Source organism: Botryllus schlosseri, chromosome 2 (assembly GCF_051294905.1).
Source record: "Botryllus schlosseri isolate E-star chromosome 2, Bs_hap1, whole genome shotgun sequence".
Taxonomy (NCBI): Eukaryota; Metazoa; Chordata; class Ascidiacea; order Stolidobranchia; family Styelidae; genus Botryllus; species Botryllus schlosseri.
The window spans coordinates 31,212,973-31,236,426 of NC_137237.1; the positions used below are offsets into that span (position 1 = coordinate 31,212,973).

Sequence of the window (23,454 nt, forward strand, 5' to 3'; positions counted from 1 at the left end):
GCAAAGCTATCAATCGTCTATATATAGGGTAGTAATTTTTTATCGGGCGTGTTGTATACGATAGGGTGCACCATAATATTCAATGATATATCACTTTGAGTGTACTTATATAGGGTGTACCAGATTGTGCAATACAATCGACCAATGACTATGGAAAGGTGAGCTCGCATCGCATCAACCAATCGCAAAATATAAGCTTACTAAATGCTTACAACCGAGGAATTACATCATGCCTTGCATTAAATTAGGCTTTGTGCGATTGTGCTGGACTTTGATAGAGGGCCTGCTGAGTCTATATTGCTAATCGAGTCAGAAATAAATCAAAATATTCATGCTGATCATATCGATGTTAATTACAAATCAAGACTTTCACTGGATCTACTATAGGCTGATTGATCCGTAATCAAATTTTATAGTAAAGCCTGAAACGGTGTAACATTTACAATAAGGTTGACAAGCACTTCTAGAGATAATATTAGCAGTCATTGTTGGAGTAGTTTTACTTGGCATCAGTAATTCTGATATATTCGGCAACGTCTGGTTTTTACGAGAGATGAACCGACTTAGTGTATATATGTCCAAATCTTTCCCCGATGTAATGTCTAGATCTAAATCATCAAATTTCTTCGAATACTGCACTGCCCATATCAAAGTTCAAATCCATTTTTTCCAATCCAAATTCATTATCCGGATCGGAGTTTAGACGTTGTCATTCGAAAAATCAATGCACCAACTATAAGTTAATGAGGCGTAAAATATGGGTATGCAATTGATGTTAACATGCAGGGTTGTAATGACTCGAGTCACGATTTTTTTGTGACTCGACTTGACTCGGGTCATTTTCTTGAAATGGGAAAATGACTCGACTCGACTCGAGTCAATATTTGGATTGACTCGACTTGTATTCGAGTCATTACGCATGACTCGACCCAAGTCATTGACTCGGCTTATTTTATATGACTTGAAGATGAAGAAATTTGCGAATCGTAATGGCTAGATCAACGCATCTGACGAATTCTGCCGACATCGCCATTTGTCGCCACTGCTTTCGTTGCACTCGTCTGATATCAGATATGCAGCCGTGGAAAACAACAGACAATGGTATATATCAGGGGCTGGCAACATACAGCCCGCGGACAGTTTTCCGTCTTATATGATAATGCGGCCCGCAGCTACAGTCTGCCGAGATTCCCCGCTACTTGCTTACTACGTCAAATTTTAGTGACTGCATGTAATTATATACAATACATGTATGCGCAGTTTGCGCACTGCCTAGCGTGCGAGAGTGGAGCTTACTCGTAAGTTCGTCGAAACGGGATGAGTTGCATTATCGGCATTTACGATATACTCATAACCCTAATATCGTTTGTGATAATCCTGATGTTTGTCGAATGGTCATTTACACCAGGCCGATATTCCTTATTTTTGATTCCGTAGCCGCCGACTTGTAGCACGGAAAAACTACTAGGTTTTGTAAGACACCGCTTATGCCAGGGGTCGCTAACTCAAAACGGGTCGCGGGCCACTTTTCAGATGTCGTAGAAGTCGCGGTCCGCATGGATTCAATATCGAGATAAAATAGGCCGCACAGTTGAGCAACGACGTTATCACTTCACCTATTCAGCCCCAATGAATTTATATCTTGGTAAATTTGGGGTACTGGGCTTATCGAATGCCTTGAAATCTTAATTAGTGATTGCTGCGTGTGTTGATTGATCAGAGAGAAGCAGACATGGCGGCGCCTGTATGACAATGCTGTTCTCAAATTCACATTTTCTACGACATTATCGGTGAGACATGGCTTTGAAGTGATATTGCTGTCGTTAAATACATTCATTAAATGCGATTTACACCTCGTATATGTGGATAAATGGGTGAATAATGTATCGATTCAGCAATCCGGCCCGCCAAGTACATAATTTTCCTATATCCGGCCCGCCGACTGGAGAAGTTGCCCGCCCCTGGTATATATAGTAGCAATGCATTGTTCAAAATCATCATGTGATGAAGAGGTAATAGATCCTCCGCAATCAAAGTACTCAAGACTTTTCAATTATACAAACAACAAGCAAAGTTCAATTAGAGCCATGAAATGACTCAGATGGTCAAATACTTAGAAGAGAGTGATAAGCTCGTGTGTGGATTTGAAGGCGATGATTCTTTGCATTTTCAGGCGACTAGAAAGAATTGAGTATCCAATGCTCTTCAACGAAGTTCAAAAATGCTTGTCAATTCATGTATCTAGTGCAGCAGTGGGACGTGAATTCAGTAGATGTGGATTTATTCCAAGGCCATGCCGCTATAACATATAAGAGGATCTCCTTTCCACTTTAGTATTTTTGAAGTGTAACTCAATGATTTGATCTGCTGTCAGTGAAAACACACAATACCCTCCGTCCGTTTGACGTTTTGTTAGGTATGTGCATTGTGCACGTGAATGAATGGCTAATGTTGTGTGATGTTTGTACAATAGGGCTGTTCAAAAATAATTTCTTTTTTATTTTACTGGGTGGCTACTTGATAAAATTGTTATGTTGCATAAAAAGAACACTGAATCTGGCTTAATTTTTAAAAGTTGAATCAATGATATAAGAGGAGAAAATTTTTATATTTGAAAATAAATGGAGTGTTTTTAGTGAGAAATTCTTTCATGTAATATAATTACATACTAGTAGTAAGACTACTACTTTTTTCATATCCATCCAAAATATTTCACTCTAATAAATTCGCTTTTTCTAGTTGGAATTGAGCAAATTTCGCTAATGAATCATATTTTTACACAATATAATAATATGATGCGGTAGCCCGTAAACTTCGAAAATCTCTATTTGTAGTTAATCCAAAATTTTCTCTCATAGTAGTAACGCTCCGGCGGCTATTTCGGGAGCTGAGCAGGAAAGCTGACCTTTTTTTAGTTAACACCTGATAATGTGAAAGAAAAACTGTACGTCTACATAAACATGCATCTGTTGATTCTCTATATATCAGCTGGTATCTAGACGTGAATTCGTTGGTTCTATATCAGATAGTAATGTAGACGTGAATTCGTTGATTCTCCACAAGCTATAAGCTAATTCAGGATTGAAAACATGAGTTGAACATGACTTCAATGCAGTGACTTGGACTCGGACTCGAGTCATAACACTATGACTCGGACTTGACCCTTTAAACAGTGACTTGGACTAGGACTCGACTCGGTGATGAATTGAAAATGACTCGACTTGACTCGAGTCAATACCACAAAAGTAAGATTGACTCGTGACTCGGAACCATGTGACTTGGTTACAACCCTGTTAACATGTCACCTTTAGAATATACCCTCTTCTTACTTCTTCCTGAAGTATGCTTTGCTCCAACGGAGTAAGGACATTTCGGACACTTAAAAGGCGAAGTATCTAGACCTGACGATTACAAGGTACATCATTATCGTAGTCACGTTATATTACATTTGCAACCACCACACTATTATGAAACAATGCATAGTATTCCAGTCAAAATCCTGAGACGAATCTTTGAGCACATTCTAATATATGTTTAAGAGCTTCTTGGAGGCACAGAACTCATAATACAATTGTATAATTTATTCAATTCATATTTAAATGAGCGCGAATATTTTCGGCTGACACTCAGGGGTAATCGTCAGCAACTAGTAGAGAAATGGAAAGAACATTAAACATCAACAATCGTATTTCGTATTTCGTATTTGGATATTCGGTTCAATTAATATTTAAATATTAATCGCAAGCTATTGGTGTAGTGCTGTCCATATTCACTCAGACCGGAACTCTTTGGTTGGTATTATACTGTCTTGATAGATTGGAATTGATATATATTCAATATTATGTAAACATCTCCTATACATGAAACAGAAAACTTTTGATGGAAAATTTTGATTATCGTCTCCGATGATTTTATTAAGTATTCCGTGATTGTCGTGGGATCAGGCTGAAGCGATATTGTGGTAATCATTTATCGTTACGTCATACATTGGGAGGAACAAAAAAGCATTAAACAGATTTAACACATCTAACACCCACGCCTGTAATGCGCGCTCCATACACACGGCCCTTTGTATTCTGGAATAAGAATCGAAGTCGTGCTCTACAGGGATAAAAAACATATTTCCAATTCAGAATACCACGAATACAGCGATCGGAACTTAAAACAAAGTGTCGAATACCTCGTTAACAAATTAATAATTCATATTCAGATATGAAGTCATTGTAACATTAGTACAAATGCATTCAAGACCGATTCATGACAAAATTGACTCAAATATCGCGGTCATCGATGGATTCGTCAGTTCCATCGAGCACTGAATGCTACTATGAATGTAAAAGTTCTAAGAAATTTATAGTGCGATCAGTGCTACTATGCCACTGCAATGATCAAAAATATAAAGTCCAAGTAACGAATAAGTTGACATTCATTTGTAAGTCAAATGCCATGATGGGATAAACATTTTAAGGATTTTCCTTTTCAATGATGAGGATGATGAACCTTATCATTATGACGATGCTTATCATGCTGCTGCTGCTGCTGATGATGATGATGGTGGTGGTGGTGGTGATGATGGTCTGATCTCTTATTCATCAATCCACTGTCAAGATACCACCAGATATCAAATGTACGTTTATAGTCTGAGAAGAAAATATGCTTGATCAATTTTAGTCCTCCACTGTAAGGTGAAAGTTGACGGGGAATCACACAGATGTATGAAAAATAGGGTGCTACCTTCTGGTTAGACCACCAAATTAATGAATGCATCAGTAAATTCAACGTAATATTGCCCGATCTGCCGTACAATTTTAATGCTTTCTCCATTTCTCGTGGATATAAGTGTTTGAGTCACGCGATTTTTTCGCGGTTGGCAATGTGTGGACAACAGAATATGTTTGAGTACATTTCTGGGACCAGCAAGAGCTGGCAGAATTTTTGCCTAGTTCGGAGGAAGGGCGATCTCAATAATAGGCAAGAGTGACGGAATGTGGACGAAATCTTCTTTATCTCAACCGTAATTTATTTGATAACGAATTCGTGGCTATTATACGCATTCTGTAGATGTCCTTGTGTGGGTCGAGACACGTCTGTCACCCAAACACCGAAAGGGCCGAAAAGGACATAGTACACGAAAACAGAACCCAACTCAGAATTATATCGCGGTCATAATTCCTACGTGCCTACGTACATGCATAATTTGGATTAAAATGTTGTACCCAATGTATACCGCGGTATAAGTCTGAGGTAGGTTCTCGTTTCATGTGCCATGGGTGTATATTCACACCCGCATGAGGGGTTTTACACGGATGGACATACACACTTTTTTCTCTATATTAGTGACACATGTGAACAGCATCGACGATTTCATGTCTAAATAACGCTATTGATTGGGAAATGATTTTAATTGTGCACTTTCGCGATCACCAACTTGGGATCATTTCTGCTCCTGGAAATACCGAAACTCTTCTTCAGATCGCGTCTGATACCAGCATCATAACACGCTTTGTAAAGATATATTAAATAAATATGGGTATCGCGATAACCCGCGCCTACACGGTCCCAATATGACAACACATAAAATCGGCACGCGAATGATACTTCGTAGTATAAGCACCCACCTGCTTGAACAATAACCTGAGCAGCTTAGCTAACAAGTTAACGTAACGGTCTATCGCAAATTTATATCTTGAACAACTTTTGAAATCCCAGTTCTAGTTCAACATACGTCGCTGCACAAATGATTCTCGATAACAACATACCGCACTGTTGTTTATTGTTTATGCTGTTTGGAAAGATATGGTAATTTTACACTATGTAGATCTTGTTATTATGATTCCTGAGACTCGGACTTATAGCCACGCCCACTTCCGTTCCGGCTTTTTGTAAGGCATCACTATGAGGATCTCATGCGAAGTCGGAGTCTATATCGTTGTCAACTAATCGGATTAGATTGTGGGGTGGACGCGGTCCGACTCGAACCTGCAACCCATTGGAACGTAGCACTACTCTACTCGCCACCGCCCTTCTTACACTGCCGCAATTATTTGTCCCGTTCGCTCAGTTTATTATCTCATGTAACATCCATATATAGTTTGAAATTTCTCAATAATCCGGACCTATAGTATAAAAATCCGATCCTAGAGAGCACCTTATTGATCGTGGCGCACAAAGCCGGAACGGCGACAGCACAACTTAAAACTCACGATTAATAATACCGATAATAATACTCGCCACCGCGAATAATAATAGCATATGTTTGACGAGAAGTAATCAAGTGCTTCACTCACGTTCTATAATGTTGATATCGATATTTTGACCGGATGAATTCACTTCAATCGTTTTCAAAGCCTCCTCACTGTGCTTGTATTCCGATTTCTCGTATACCAAAGTAAGCACTGCCGGTTTACAATTCATCGTGAGCGAGCGAAGGTCGTCGATGGAAGCCTGGTATTCCATTATGCATCTGAGCAAACCAACCTGTGGAACGAAAACTATCTCAAAAACAATAGCGACTACATTGCTCCGACATGAATTGAGAGGAGTCAGCGATGCATTCGAACGTACCGTCATTGTTTCCATAAAATATAAAATGTGTAATTTTTGTTTGGATTTACCTAATATATTTGCTATCTGCTGAACTAATTAAAAATAATCAGATGATATTTACCTATTTTCTTCCATCAATATAACGTAGGGGTCACCAATCCGCGACTGGTTTTTGATTTCGGAGAAAAATCAAACATTCCATAATCGATATGGGTTATTTTTATGATGAGGATTAAGGAAGCGAGTGGCGCAGTTGGTTAAGCGCTAGCGTCAGGATAATAGTCACGACACCGGTTCGGATCCTAACTGCCATAGCAGTGTCTCTTGAAGCCCATAATGATGGCGAATCGAGCCAGTAAGAAGTAGCCGACAAAGAACAAGTCTGGGTGCATGAAAGGGAGAGAGACTGATGTTGGGAGCGCGCGAGTGTAGATGTCGTCCGTTACTAAAACAAAGATCCTGAACATTGCGAAATCATTGTCCTAGTGCACACGACCTCAATAGGCGATAAGCACTATACTGTTTTATGTGTGGATGATTTCAGTTTTCGCCATACCTATCGGTATGCCCTTATCAGGAGTGGCGGACTGGATGATAGCAGCGAACTGGTTGAAGGGAGATGGACAAATGACCGATCCTCCCACAAAAGCACGGTGCAACTGCTCTTATTGTGTGTATTGCACTGAAATGCCAGCATAGTCCCTCCCTATACTTGAGTTGAGCGTATTTATTGAATATCGATGAAAAGCGAGTCCACGGGTTAAAACTGGTTACATTAGAGAACACGGGGGTACTGTTTATTTTTCGAGAGCAATGACAAAACCTATGTCTCATCAGCTTAGAAACTATTACTTTCGAAAGGAAATGTAGTGTTTGTGTGTATTAGACAAGAAGGGTATACATCAAAAAATTCTCAGTTACAACAGATATGGTCAGAAGTATTGTCCCAGGAAGATTTTGATGTGCAACGCAACTTTTTGCCGAATCTCAACGAATTGACCGTTGATACGGCTGCCATACGCTCGCCAGAGGTAGACAAACATTTGTAAACGACCTTAGGATAAGCCATGATATATTCCAGCCAATATTAGGTTTACCATGTTTTGGGCTCCGGAAAGAAGGAAACTTCTCACAAATCACATTCACTACTGAAACTATACGAAGTATCCACGTAATTTACTGTCGAAACGACATACTTTCATTGTTTTTAGGCTCCCATTGTTAGTTAGATTAGAATTGGCACATGTTTGTTATCACTACGTTTACATGTAATGTTTCTGCGCGGCACACCAAATCAGCGTGGGGCGACTACAGGCGCAGAAGCCTGTGTAATCTATACGGTATAATGTAACGCCGGTGTAAATCAAACAACCTTTTATTCAAATTGGTGCTTGATAGAACGTAAACAGCACTAATAGTAGCACGTAGGTACACGGGAATGTAGGAAGATAAGGTAATAAAGTAGGATTTACAACGACGCTTTATCCCAAGAATCTTCCAACCGTTTGTTCAGCAAAGTAATTATTGAAAAGTTATCTAGCATTGAATATATAGAGAACGAAAACGAGACTAATAATGACGATGATGATCAGACGACGGGACAATTAAATTGAAATACACAAGGATTCACGAAACAATGCAATGCCACACGCGCGCGCTAACATGTAATTGAGTATACTATAGAAATATGTGACATATCTCTCCTATTTCTACTTACGTATCGATGTTGAAGAGTTTTACTGCCTCCGAATCCCCTACTTTGATCAGATCTCCGAATGTGGTAATTCGACATATGCATCGAATACATTATAACGTTCTAGTCTAAAATTGCCCACCTTATTTTGTTGACTAGCTTCCAGGATAGATCTGAAGTCACTTTCATCCTTAACCCGGAACATCCGATGTATGTTAACACGGATGTCCAAATCGGGGATTTCATCACTGGTGAAATTAATACCAGACACAGCAATATCCAGGTGTTGCAACTGCAACATGAACCAAAGTGTATTATTTCAACATCCAAAACACTGAGAACTGAAAAAATCTAACTTGGTGTTGCTGAACAGAGGCTTTTATAGATAACCAGTCGATGCGTTCTTCTTTTGTGCAATCAAGCAATATGCTCTTCATCTGAATACAAAACGAGGCATGTGAGACAACAATCACCAGAAAGAATGTCGGGCACAGTCTTCTATCAATCCAAATATGTCATAATGGTTTAATTTTTTATCCAATTTATGTAATTTCAGTAGCGGGTAACGGAATCCCTCTAAAGCAGAAAATTCTTAGTCATCTTACAGACCGATAGCATATATGTCCAACTTTTCATGCTTAGAAATAATGTCCTCAATGCTGACCGCCAAGATGGCATGCGAGAGCCAAAATAGATGTATTAGATGTGGTTGTCATGTTTCGATCAAGTTGTCAACTTCGTATGTATGCGATCTCTTGACAATAGCATAGCCAACCATCTCCAGAGATACTGAACCTGATTAATGGTCTTGTATTCCAAGTCTGGTGTGTCACTTTATCTAGACGTACTAGGGCTAGAGATATCCCTGACTTCCTATAACAAAGGCGTCATATTAGTAAATTGTAGCGTTACTAAAGTCTGCTTGGAGCGTATAGTCATCTCGATGTAAAATGTGTGCCGCGCACAAAACAAATCTACCTGTGGTTCGAAAAACATATCAGACGAAGCGATACAATCTCTTTTTGTAGAAAATGTATTAAGATGCGATAAAAAAAACTCGCAGCGAACCTCATAGTTTTTTGAGGAGATCGGGAGTCCAGTAAAAAATACGAACTTTTATTTATTTTTAGTCGAACTACACACATTACCGGAAAAATTGTGGGTAACTCGGGATTCCAGCCGTGGTGGCTACGCAATCTTTTCCAAGGGACCGCGCAGTGAGTTGGTGAGACCGCGCAGACTCGTGAAAACTTGAAAGATACATTAACCGGAATGGTATCGTATAGGTCAAGTTATAAATTTATAGGATTTACTCTGTATCTCTGTTCTATATGACTACGCAAAAATAAGTGACCGCGGTCTAGTCTCCAGTGATGAAGTCCACTAACCTTTTCTAGTTTAATTTCACTTGTCTCCCGTAAATCATCCGAAGTCGCGTACAGTTGTTCATCGCAGTTTATTTCGATCAATGCCGGCTCAAATAGTTGTCCGAAAAATACCACGACATCGAGCATGTGAACTTTATTGAAGCGAAGATCCATTAGCTGTGAAATCAACGTTTGTTATTTGACATGATACAACGTTCGCTGATGTTCTATTCTTTTTCAGGACGTAATGAATCGAACAATGAGTAGGCGCAGCATAAAATTACATGGGAGCTGACATCTTTTATGAATCTCAAAATTCAACAACTGAGACCCTAGTTTGGTTGCGTTTATTTGCTGTTAAGAAGGGCGTGATCTGAGTTGCTTTTCCAAAATCAGATTGCTGTCTCAACTTGAAGCAAGTTGAACGTCGTGATCAATTGTCACAATGTGAGTGTCTTCATTGAATATTCATATACGTGTCTTTTTGCGTTACTGTATCGGTATATCGTTTTCTTATAGTGCACACTGTTACGACTTGGCAGAATACAACTCTATCTATTGGTTAGTCAATACCATTAAAACATTTATATGTTTAAAAACTAAATATATGATGTTTCAGGACAAATGACTAGATTGCAAAATGAGATTTGCCGTTGAGATATATTTCCACCATATAATCGTTTCAGTATTGGTATACACAGGCCTGTTATTAAGCATGCACGTGATATCTCACCTTTTTATTGTAAATTGCCACGGTATTTCCGTCGGTGATGATGGAGTTTATTTCGTTCTTCAGTGTGATGCTACAATTATGAGATTTGACTCGTACTTGTGCGATCTGAATATTTCAACGATTAGATTATTACTCCAAAAACAATAGCAAATATTATGGCGTGAGACATATAGGCGCCGACTTTTATTTTTACATGGGGTGGCGAGATGAAAAAAGGGAGGGGTTTGAATAAAAAGGGAGGGGTTTAAAATTGTTTCAAATTTAACAAGTTAGCATCAATTTGTTATGGTTAAGTTCATGCGTAAATGCTCATAACACATGAATAGAACAAGCTTGATCGTGTTTACGAATTTACGCATACAAGTGCGCGTAAGCTTGCCAACGAATCCAGCGGTTAATTAGCGATTCCTCGATCCCGCTTCAATATCAACTATTCACCAACGCGCGCGCGAACAATCGAATACGCAACCTAGGTGACGACGACGAACTATTTCACAAATTAATATGATTGAAGTCTGCTGTGGAATCTGTTCTGTGATGGCACCAATTTCAGGTGATTCAGAGCTGTCGTATCTTTTGATAACTCGGCCTTAACACACATCTTCTGATGTTTTAGTATTAGCACTAATTAATTACGTCCGTTCGAGTCTGTTCGTGGCCAATTGCGCCGATACGAAGTTATTCAATTCCACGCTGTCAGCCTTAAGCCAATATGACATGACAATCGCATAAGTAGAGATAGGCAATTCATGCAAGGCTGGTAGCAGACGCTATACTTTAGGCCAGCGATGTTATCACTTCACATGTGCCAGACCAGCTGTAGACTGGATAGTTCAGGCTGGTAACGATATCAGGGCTAGCCTGGTGCACGTGATAGTTCATGCCAGCGATTATAGCCTGCAGGCCTGCATGCGGACGCGCTAAATCAAACCAGAGACGATATCGCATAAAGTCAATGACCGATTTCGCATACAATGATTCTCGCTAATTTGCAGTACGCAGCATCGATAATTCACGAATTAGTGAATTGGCATTTCAAAAGGACGGGATTTCTAGTTTTAAATGAGAAACTCCCTGGCTACGCATGCAGGTGCAGGGCTTTAATACCGACAACGCGCTGATTAATATCCGCTTGGGGCAGGGGCGGGCAACTTCTCCAGTCGACGGGCCGGATATAGGAAAATTAGGTAATTGGCGGGCCGGATTGCTTGCTGAATCGATACATTATCCCCGTATACAAGGAATAAATCGTATATAATGAATGTATTGAAACGACAGCAACGTCACTTCAGAGCCATTTCTCGCCGATAATGACGAAGACAATGCGGATTTGAGAACAGCATTGTCATACAGGCGTGTACATGTCTTCTTCTGTCTGATCAATTAACACATGGCGCAATCCTTGACTAAGATTTCAAGGCGTTCGACAGCCCGGTACCCAAAATTTACCAAGATATCAATTCATTAGGGTTGATTACAGCGCAAATGCCGATAATGCCAGTCTTCTCGCTTCTACGAACTTACGCGTAAGCTCCACTCTCGTACACTGCGCACACACGTAACAGTCAGGAGCGTAACACCACTTCGTCAACCCTTCCCCCCGAAACGTTGATAGTGGGCCCCACTAAACGATAAATGAGCGAAGCGCGCAAAAATTTCTATATTTCATGATTGAATCGGTCAATATGATCGGGGATTGCATAAATATTGCTATTATTTTTTATCCTCTCTCTGTGTTAACGTAATCATTTTTACCGGTAATAGAGCTGAGTGAGGTGTCTTGGAAAATAATAATTAAACATCTTCGGGCGGACCGTTGGATCAATGAATTCGTTACATGATGCTATTTCGTGGCCGCCCATAGCTGCTATGTCAAAAGATATTGAAATCGTCCAAACTTACAAAACTAAATGACGCACACGATTTCAAATTGATATTTCTTTACTAGCTAATGATGTTTCCCTGCTGTATGGCATTTGTCCTGTGGGGTTCAGAGCGCCAGGACAGGGACATTCGGCGCCAGCCATTTAGACGCCAATGGACATTTAAAGATATATGTCTAATAGTATATGTATATCGAAGTTTTCGGTGAGCACAAAGGCAGTCCTTTTCGGCCAAGGTCTTCTCGCTGCTGATCGTTCTGGCACACTTCTCGGAGTCGCATGTTGCATCATGGCGTATAACTTCATATGTTTCGGTGCGTCGTGGCGTGGTAATGGCCGACGCCAAAGTGTCCATTTCTATAAATCATGGGTATTTTGTTGGGGGAAGGGTAACCAATAATGAAGGTAATTGTCATTAAATCGTGCCCAGCGCAAATTTCGTTTGAAAAAGTTGCATACATTTAGGAAGAAATACTTCATAATTCATTTAAATTCGCGAAATAATTTTGACCCCCTTCGAGCTCGGCTGCCCTCAATTCGGGGGTTTGGGTGCGGCAGTTACGGTCTTGCATACAGTCACTAAAATTTGACGTTTAAGCAAGAAGTGGGGAATCTCGGTAGACTGGGACCGCGGGCCATATTATCATGTAGCACGGGAAACTGTCCGCGGGCCGGACAAAATCCCGTCGCGGGCTGGATCCGGCCCGCGGGCCGTATGTTGCCCACCCCTGGCTTGGGGCCTACGGCCTACGTAGGTCCCGATCAGCCAGTAGAATTTGATCGTGAAATGGTGCGATTTTAATTATCCGAGTGTTATGGCTGCAAGAGCAATATGGGCGAATGCCGCGACCTTATCAATAGAAATACAAATGCCGATGGTTTCGAATTCGATGCGCCTATGGTTGCACCCGATAGAGTCCGTCCAGCAATGAAGTTTTGGAACATAGAAGGTTCCCCTTCCAACTAATCGAATAAATTGAGAATTTGCGCCACCGAGAATCTCGTGTTTCATCAATATTTGACAACGTAAGTCAACGCCGTACACTGCACAATGCGCAGTATTAATAACAAATCAAACACTGACAAGTGACATCGAGTGAATACAAGTTTATAGAGTAGACGAGAGTTAGCAGCCTGCAGATGATAGCAAACGAGAAAGCGCGCATCTAATCAGTAATTTCTCAACTTGCGTACAGCACAATGGGGTTCCTAGTCTGACATCGCGACAATTGTTCGCTCATTCTAACGACGTTCCAGCTGCATTGCTTCATTTCCCGATAAAAATTGGCAAAGCCTTGTTAAAGTAATGAATATGCGCACTTTGCACAGGAATGACTTTCAATTCGCACACTCTCCAATTTCTCGCTCTATGCCTCCAGTTAAACAGAGATTATCGCGAAACTAACTCAAGAATTGTTTTGTAAACGAATATGCGCGCAAATACAATTTATTTAAGGGGGGAAGGTACACCTGCGTTACGTAAAATTTCAAATTGCTATATTTTCTACAATATAGAGTCTGGCGTCTTAAAATTTGGTGTGTGAGTTCAATGTACCATTCTCCATATTCTATGTAAATTTTGGTTTCTCAAAATAATTCCTTGGGCCCAAATTGGGGGGGAGATTTTCAAATTGAACACTTCGCACGGCGGAAAGTCTGTCTCTTCAAGGAATGCTTATAAACTCCAGATAATGATTGATTAGGTATCCATATACCGCTAAGCACCTGCTAGAATGCTCCAATTATGCAGAAAAAAAATCATCTGAAAGTGGATTTGACACTAATACGTTACCGAAATTTCCATTTTTTTTCATAAAACAAAACAAATCATAGCTAGCAAACTGAAACTCTGACTCTAACTCAAAATTCTATCATTCTACCAGGTAAAACACATCTACTTCTGTAATTGAGCCAAGTTTAATCAAGATTGGAGATCATTTGATACCAAAATTTCCTTCCGCAGATAAACCAATCCAGTGAAAATCAAAAAGCTGAGAAAATCAACTTTGAAAATTGAAAATTGTATTTGTGAAAAATTAAAACAGATATGCGAAATGCAATGTTCTCTCAGTAATCAGGCATGCTTGAATTAGGATATAACCAAATTTGAAGGAGATTGAATGTACATAAATGCATAATATGTGATATAAAGTATGACGGGTTTTACAGTTTTTCACTCAAAACTGCTATTTCATATGCGAACATTTTCCGAACCTTGAATTGGACAAGCATAAGATCACAGTTGGATTTAGAACAGTTGATATGACATATTTGGATCCCTGCGACACTGTCAAGATGCATTACAGTTGTTACTGATTGAACAAATGAACATATTATGGCAACATTACACTGGATTCCTTCAACGATACAATTTTATACCATCAAATTTATAATGAAAATAAGGCATGAAAAATTAGCTGATGGAAGAACGGTATAACAGTGAGAGCCCAGAGCCAAGGATGCAGCATGGATATGACTAAAACTTTCCTGCACTGTAAGTAGTGCCTTCCTTCTCAAACTCTCTTTCACTGCATCAAATTTTTAATTTCCTTCGTTTTCGATCACAGGTTGTGTCAATTTGGGCGTAAGAATTTTTAGGTTCGAATTGCGTTGTCTCTAATTCCTGCATATCTGTGACTCTGGGGCTCATTGGAATTCCTACCGATTCTAACACATCGACGAGACCTGTTGCACTGGTGTTCTATCTTATTACTGCTAGAGCTACCGCAAATTCCAGGTAGTCTCTTTCAACGCAAGTCTCCTCGGAGCATCGCTTCCATAGGGTGCTATGGGGGCACTCGTTGTCGTTAGCATTCTACGTTTGCAAGTTCATGCACTGTGAAAGAAGATCAATACTTGCAAGGTCCTTGAAGACGGGTTTGACCCCTCATTTTGGCTGTCAGCGGATACTTGCGGATTGGATCGGTAGCACCTTCAAGTTTAGCTTTCAAGTAAAAGCACCACTTTTCATCACAATTACCGTGCATCGGTTCTTCTGGAGTTGAACTGTTAGGCATCAGTATTGCCCACACTTTAGTCGATGCATTCTGTGCATCTGGTGCACCATTTACGATGGCATTATGATAATACTGGCTCCACTTTGGTATTGATCTGGTCATGACAATGCTTTTTGCCTTCCTCTTCAACATCATCTCTTTTTGACGAGGTGAACCAACGAAAAATTTATTTTTTGTAGCACGACACTCCGATGCTAATCTCTGTAGCAAAGCCTTGCTGGATATTTTGCCAACATCCCTTGTTTGTTGAAACACAGTCAGGGCAAGTCACAATACATTGAATGACTGCATCAAAGATACATGACTTGCTAGGAAAAAGGTTTCTTCAGAATTTCATCAACCACCATCAGACTTCGAAGCAGATAAAAGGTCCAATCTTTTCTCGAATGACTTTTTCGGTTTCTTAGAAACTTTTCTTTTACCATATTATACCTCCTTCTCTTGCTAAATGCCTGCTTTGTTGTTATCTTTGTCCCGGCCATTGTAAAATCACCACTAACTACCAATTTTCTCACAATATCATCTTGAAAAGTATAATAATTGAGAAATTTCCTCCCGACAAACAGGATAGCTAATGACACATCTTGTGAGAGCTCACAACTGCTTCGGCAGCCAGATAATGTTATGATATTCATGCTTGAGTGATTACAGATATGGCTCTATGTTATAACTATCTAAATTACAAGGACAGGGTGTTTGGTGATAATTTTGAGCTAGTTAAAAAATATGGGGGGGGATTCTCGATTTTTCACGAAAATGAGAGATTTTAAATGGAATTTTAACCTACTTATAACTTGAAATCATGCAAGATGATTATATTTTATGAAAGAGCCAGTCTCATACTTTGTAATTCTGCAAGAAAAAAATTATGAAAAATTTTGAATATCTGGGTGTACCTTCCCCCCTTAAGAGAAAGAGAACGTGAATTCGCTCGTCTGGCCGAGCGAGACGATGGTGTTTCTCAGCGCAAACGTGTAGAAGTCGACGAAGTAAACGAGGTCGCTTCGATTGCCCTATTACTAATCACTAGGGCAAGTTTTTGTTGCACCAAAAACCTGAGAAAGTTGCATTTATTTTTTTAATTTTAACAAAGGTTGCAGAAGTTGCATTTATACAATTTTTTGAAATCATAAGGGTATGAGATACTCGAAAGGTTCCAGCAGTTTAAAATCTGCCTGGTGTCTGCTTGTTCCGTTTCTTCCTTCGCTATTCAATCGATCATGGTTACATTTTTATTTACGTAGGGTTCGCACAATTTACCAGTTAGTTCAGGGAGTTTCATGACTAACGGAATAGTGGGTATGCCGCATACCCGAAAAAATTGCTAGGTAAACACCGCATATCCAGTATACCTGCGTCCGGCGCCTATGGTGGGCCGCATTGTCACTTGAAATCCATTAATTTAGTCTTTATTATAGTTTTATAGCATATTTTGCGCAATACTTGATCAGAGTTGCAGAAAAAATTTGCATGAAAAATATAGACAAAAGTTGCAAAAAGTTGCAACATAAAACTCCTTCAAACAGATTAAAACACCATACTACATACATTATGAGTATTTACGAAGCTTCCAGAAGCTGTAAAAAAAAGTTGCAAAAGTTGCAAAAACTTGCCCTACTAATCACGGATTCCAATTTATTGGGGCGTTTTAAGCACTAGTTCGCCGTCGCCGACAAAGCTGCGTATTCAATTAATCGACGCGCGTATTGGTTAATGGTAAATAATTCGCATTTACGCGCTATCACGGACTCGCCAATTGACAGCTCTGATGATTTGAAATCGCAGACGGCGGGCGTTTAATCATGTTATATGGGGTGGCCGCCACACATGATCATGTACAAATGAAGTGTGCTCTTGAAACTGCAATTTCATCACTTTACAGTCTAAAAACCAAAATCAAACAGCTACGAACGAATTCTCCTTGAAGCAAACTTTCAAGATCGTTTTTTCCAAAATATTTTAATATGTCTTTGAGCAATCAGCAGTCTAAATCGTGTAACGCCTGACTAATTTTAGATTTCCCCCTCAAATTAACCTTTGGCCCTAACCTACAGGGCATCAAATTTCTCTTGGAAATGTGGACAATCAGACAAGCTTCAGATAAATCCAAGTGCCGTATTTCAACTGTCGTCCAGCATCTAGCTACACCTTCTTGAATATTTCATTGATAAAACCTGAGGTGTGCAGATCCAAAATGAGCAGAAAATTGTCAATTTTTAAAGTGGCGTAACTTTTGACCCCAAAGTCCAATTTTCATAAAATAAAGTTCACCCTGTTTGAAATTAGCTCCTCTATGTGTGTACCAAATTTCAGGAGATTTGAAGAGGTAGTGATGTGAACATCGGTTGTCTGTGTGTGGAATGGCCCTATGACGAGCACGCGCCGAGAAATTCCATATCATCGTTGCTGTAAATCGGATGAGCAGATACACGTTCTATCGTGATAGTTTTTTAATCGGGCCGCGAAATTGGACAGTGTTATTGTGTATGTTACTATGCATGCGAATTGGAATTCATTACTGCGCATGCGCATGATCGTCATTCACTCCAGGAAGGATTTTCGAGCGTAAATAGGGCATGGCAGAAGAGTGGCCGAAAATGCAGTTACACTCAGCAAACAAATGTCGCGGTGCGTACTCAATGCGATGTCAGAACCCCATGGTAATTAATGTTGGAGATAAATTACTGATTTGATACGCGATTTCCAATTTGTAATCATCTGTTTCGTGTATTGATTCTTGATGTATGTTGGATACTCTAGTATTCCCGAATTATCGCGTACTGTGATTTGTAAATGTGCAATGTGCATAGTTTAATTCGTTACAGGCACGGCGAAATGTGCATGGCACATTGTTTAATTCGATTATTCGATTCGTTTTAACGGGAAAATTAATTAATTAATTACTTATTCCGATAAGCTTGATCGACACCGGATGGACTGGTAACGAGTGCACCAATATCGAACGTCAAACCATTGGCTATTTGGTACAAATCGGATTTCTATTGATCAGGTCATGATATAAGCCCATATTGCTCTTACTGCAGTTACAGTTGAATAAGAATCGCGCATTTAAAAGTTGAATTCAGCTGTATGACTTAATGTTAACGAGTACAGTGCCAGTGTTAAAACACCACATCAGAATTTCAATGTTGTACACAGCAACGGCTTGGAGTAAAGGGCGTTCTAGTGTAACTATGATGGTAATTGGTATCAACATACACAAGTATCCATTATGACGTCACAAACCGGCACGGCGGCACCTATGTCTTCATTGCTGCATCCGATGTTACTGACGGCTGACAAACTCTAGATTACTATAGATAACTAACCTACCGGTATAGATTAGTAATCTATATAGACCAGGGGTGGCCAACCTTTTCGGATAAGGGCCACATGCAATTGACGAGCGAGTACGCTGTCCACTAGACGCGTCAATCGCGTAATAATTCCAAAGTTTACAAATCAACTAGGTCAATAATATTAATACCTGACAATATTGCGGGTCTACTGTATACCGCCCGCTTGGCTCAGTTTGGAAGGACAGGACTATTCGGCATCTGGACATATCGATATCGAAGGTTTCCGCTGATATGTGGCAATCATTTTGTGCCTACATTTCATCGTTGACGATCTTTCTGCGAGCGCAAACGCGAAAAGACTTTCTCTCGAATTTAGTTGGACTCAATCGGCTAAATTAGGCGTTTTTTTCATTTTCAGGAGGGGGTAGGCTACCAAGCATTAAATTGTGTGATAATTCAACACGGGTATCGTCAAGAAAAATTCTACTATTTAGTTGACTGTAATGTACGACGACTTACTAAAAATGTGACTGAACCCTGGATCTGCCAATGCGTCGAAACTGATATTTTAGTCATCAACATCCCAAGTGTCGCGGCCAGACTAATCACATTTTTGGTTGGTGTTGCAAGTTCACAATCTGTGCAATTCATTTTCAATAATATAACATGATTTCGATAATATAATAGGAAATTACCTCGCGGGCCACTCAAAACCCTCTCGCGGTCCACATTTGGCACGCGGGCCGCAGGTTGGCCACCCCTGATATGGACAGGCCCATTCGATAGTTTTCAGAGCCGGAGCCGGATCTGGAGCCGGAGCCGTGGTAATAATGCGGCTCCGGAGCTGGAGCCGGAGCTAATGTATGATAGAAGAAAGCTCCGGAGCCGGAGCTGGAGCTGCTCCAAAGCCCTGGTTGGCACATTAGAGCTCGCTACCTTATGATACGTTGCTCCAACTTCTGTCTCGCGAGTATATGAGAAGAACAAATAAAGTTACGATACTCTGTGTTCCGCTCTTTAGCTCAATCTAACTTAAGAATTCATAACAGTTTAATAACGGTAAAGCAGCTTAGACTACCACCAAAATCTGAGTTTTTGTGGAATCTCGCGACCCGAACCTCACCCATGAAAAGGAATTAATTTTTAATATTATAGTTGAATGCTAAGATTTTACGGATATGATAGAACGCACACACGAACGGGAATATTCCGTGCCGGCAATGGAGCATATCCATATCGAAAAGTTTGGCAATTCAGCATCGGTCATTTGTAGACCAAGGTCTGTCGCCGCTTATGTTTTTGTCATCGCATTTTCTCCGCGGTTTGTTGGCCAAAAACTTTACGTCGTCATGTGCCCCGACGCAGGAGGGGTTGGCCTTGAAATTATTGAGTGTCATAGGCCTGAACTCGCTCGTTGCACACCCCAACACTAGTTCATCCCTACGGTCTTCGACCATGTTTTCCAGAAAAAACAGTCGGACAAATCTTATCATGAATTCTCATGATCAAGCCATATTTTCTGCGTGTTTCGCTTATTGGCTACAGTACCCAACACAGTGACCTGAGATATGTATAAACTATTGCAGAATATTTTGCAGTAAATTCAACAAATATGACATACATATTAACAGATAGCTCTAGCACCCTGTCGACCCAAAATTATACCCTTTGGAGTCCATACTTTAATAAACCTTGAATGGGTAAATATTTACGTTACAGTAACTTACAAATGTGAGTCTGTAATGATGGTAACTACTACTATCCTCGTGCATCGCGCTAATCGAACAGTTTTAGTAGGAAAATATGATGATTGTTCAGCGAAAGAAAGCAGAAAGCCCATTTGACGTCATTTTTCCAGTTTATCACAGGCTCAGACGGGCTGATATACTGTATGTCTGCCACTACACCAGCGGTCGGGAACCTATGGCTCGCGAGCCATACATGGCTCTTTTGGGTATGAGATATGGCTATTTTCCAAATATTTATTTTTGTACTGAATTGATCAATATAGCAGCGACTTGTTGGTAAATTTTGATCACGACCAGAATAATCATTCCCGTGGCAGTATAAACATGTCTTTAAGAGGTAATGGCAATGCCGCCTTCAGGTTTAGGGGCTCGAACTCTTCAAAATCATCAAATTAAAGTAACTGTTGCGCCGGCGACCAATATCACTCGCGAATTCGATGTAGCCTACTCGACTCGGAATTTTGCATTGCGCGATACGTTGATTGATCAACGAGATCAGCAGACATGATGCCAATATGACAATGCAGTTTTCAAATACACTGTTGTCTTTCTGATCTACGGCTCGAAATGAACTGCCGTGGACAATTACAAACTAGAATTACAAACAACATCATAGCTATCCACGTTCTTGATTGGCAAGTAGCTCTACCGGCTATTAAATGTAGGAGTGGAGCGCAACGATGTATGTTACCGCCGAATACATGAAGAATTGAGAAGTCGATCAGTATTTAAATTTTCGGAATCAGTGCGACAGTTACATTGGATTAATACCAAATGTAATAAATTCTAAGCTATTTACGATTAATTGCGTTATCAATGGTGAGACTTGGCTCGTCTGTGCCTTACCTCTCGTCCCGCGCTTTATTTTCGAACAATAAAAGGCAAATCGTGTGAATTTGGGAGAAAAATCTTCAGAATCTAGTCATTCACGAACATCAATAGAAAATAGCAATACTAATTGAAGGTTTCACAATTTTCGTTACCAGATTAGAGTGGCTAGGCCTATAAACTGCTGTAGTGACCACGTTTGGCTCCACCTACGCATGTGATCATGGGTTCTCGCATTTAAAAGGAGCATCGCGACGAACTTAGTTCTCGTTACTCAAGTTTCGCATGCTCAAGTAAGGCAACCAGCGTGATTAGTTCGAGTTTTTATCAAGAAAATGTGGCGCACACGACGAGTCCCATGCAGTGAGTTCGAATTAGTGCCACCATGACGTCAGAAATTTTCAATTGTGACGTAACAGCTGATTGACATGTATGGCTCTTTGGGAGATAAAATGGAAAAAATAAGGCCAATATGGCTCTTCGGACAAAAAAGGTTCCGGATCACTGCACCACACCAATTTTCAAATCAGGCTTTTGGTTACGTAATAATTATAGTGCGAAATATTAATTCACTACGGCTTGTGAGAGCTACGGTCAGTGGTGCGTAGTAAGTTAAACAAGTTTTCACAATTGCGTCGTCACTACAAAAGTTACACTGACCTTAAATTTCCTATGAGGTATATTTAAATTATTCCACGTCAGAAAAATTAATAATTATTCACGATTTTCATTCGCACTATTAGCACCACCTTAGTCATCGCACTGCAATTTTTTCATTCGCACAAGTGCGAACCGTCACGCAAGTTGAAATGCCCTGACTTAGAATAAGGTACAAGTGGACCATTAACTAAGTTTATTGTCTTCTAGGATAAATTTTTAACGTGAGAAGCTGAGATAATTTCGGGTATGTATGACATTACTCACTTTCCAATCAAAATATCCCATTTTGCAGTCATTCCCATGATATCCAAGAAACGGACGGAGTGTAACCGAGGAAAGGGAGTTTTGTTGCAAATCCACATTGTCGACCTGAATAGATGTCAAATATGGGTCAACGGAACGTTTCTGGCTACTTCCCTACATACAACGTTTTATGTGTGTGCGAAGATTCACATCTTGCGTTAGAGATGGGGAGCGCATAGGACGACAGCGGTGGAAATACCAGAGATTTGATCATTTAAAACTAATTCAAGAGTTTGCAGCATTTTTAAACGACAGTAATAAGGTAGATTGTTTTTTATAACACCGCTAACAGCTCTAGTATTTATTCTACATCAGTGTTCAATGACATAAAATAAGTCGTCGTGGTCGAATATTTATACATAACATGAAATAATCAAGCTTAAATCAGTCACCATTTCGAACGGCTTCTTTGTTAGTGGTATAAAGGGGTGGATAAAGTTAATAGTAAACTGGGTGTAGTGAGTGGAGACAATGCCGCCATGTGTATGTCACCAACAAGACAAGTTACAGTTGTTTTTAAAAGAATGCCACCACCATCCAAGTACTTTGCGCGATGAAACAAAAACGGTGAATGCGGTCGGAAGACGTCAGTTTGATTGAAAATGGACACGCTGCAAGACAATTTAAACTGCAAATTCCCACGTCAATTGCGTCTTAATACAATTATCAAACGCTGCTAATAAATTATTGACCATCTTACCATTGCGATCCGTTACAAATGCATGTTACGAAACGTATTGTTATTTCCTGTCACCTAGGCTAATTCACGATAAGACTTACACGAACTCGGCGACCCTCCATGCTTCTTGCTATAATCTCCATCAGCTCATCAGACATGTTACAGTTGCAGAAGTTAAAATCGTCGAGACCGTCGCTTCTTGCAGTTAGAGATCCAAGGATGTGGGCTTCGTCTCGACTCAGCGGAAAGCTAGACGCGTTGATGACGGAGAGACCTTTTATCACGTCGTCACAGTTAGATTCGCATATTGAAGTGTATAGCTCCATGCGAATATATCTCTGAGCGAAATCGTTTTGAGCGCTGTCAAGCTGAGAGAGAATCGAGAGTGCAATAATTGTTCTTTTCTTCTCCCGATCTGAAAAACATATACAATACCGCATTAGTTACATATATGTGTATCAAACTATATAAATCTTGCGAAGCAAAGCTGTAGGTTGTATGGTTGGTGACACTTATAATCGGGACCAATGCCAGCACATGACATCGGATAACTCCGGACACTATCAATACATAAATACTTGATTAGTCAAATGATACAAAAACCAGGGTATTAAGATATCGCACGTCGAATTTATTCCGCTTCGCACTATTCGAGTTTCATTTGGAGGTAGCCAGTAACGAATTACTTCCACGTTTTC

General features: G+C 40.1%; 1 protein-coding gene across 1 annotated transcript in view; it reads right to left on the reverse strand.

Moving 5' to 3' along the window:
- Nucleotides 1-3,566: 3,566 nt before the first annotated feature.
- Nucleotides 3,567-23,454, reverse strand: part of LOC145457938 (uncharacterized) — a 50,352-nt gene continuing 30,464 nt past the window's right edge. The window contains exons 6-13 of the mRNA XM_080336233.1: nt 22,858-23,171; nt 22,039-22,143; nt 10,340-10,444; nt 9,628-9,783; nt 8,596-8,676; nt 8,382-8,531; nt 6,288-6,477; nt 3,567-4,640 (exon numbers count right to left, since the gene is read on the reverse strand). Of these exons, the coding sequence (XP_080192359.1) occupies nt 4,480-4,640; nt 6,288-6,477; nt 8,382-8,531; nt 8,596-8,676; nt 9,628-9,783; nt 10,340-10,444; nt 22,039-22,143; nt 22,858-23,171 (1,262 nt within the window). The 3' untranslated portion in view covers nt 3,567-4,479. The remainder of the gene's footprint in view (nt 4,641-6,287; nt 6,478-8,381; nt 8,532-8,595; nt 8,677-9,627; nt 9,784-10,339; nt 10,445-22,038; nt 22,144-22,857; nt 23,172-23,454) is intronic.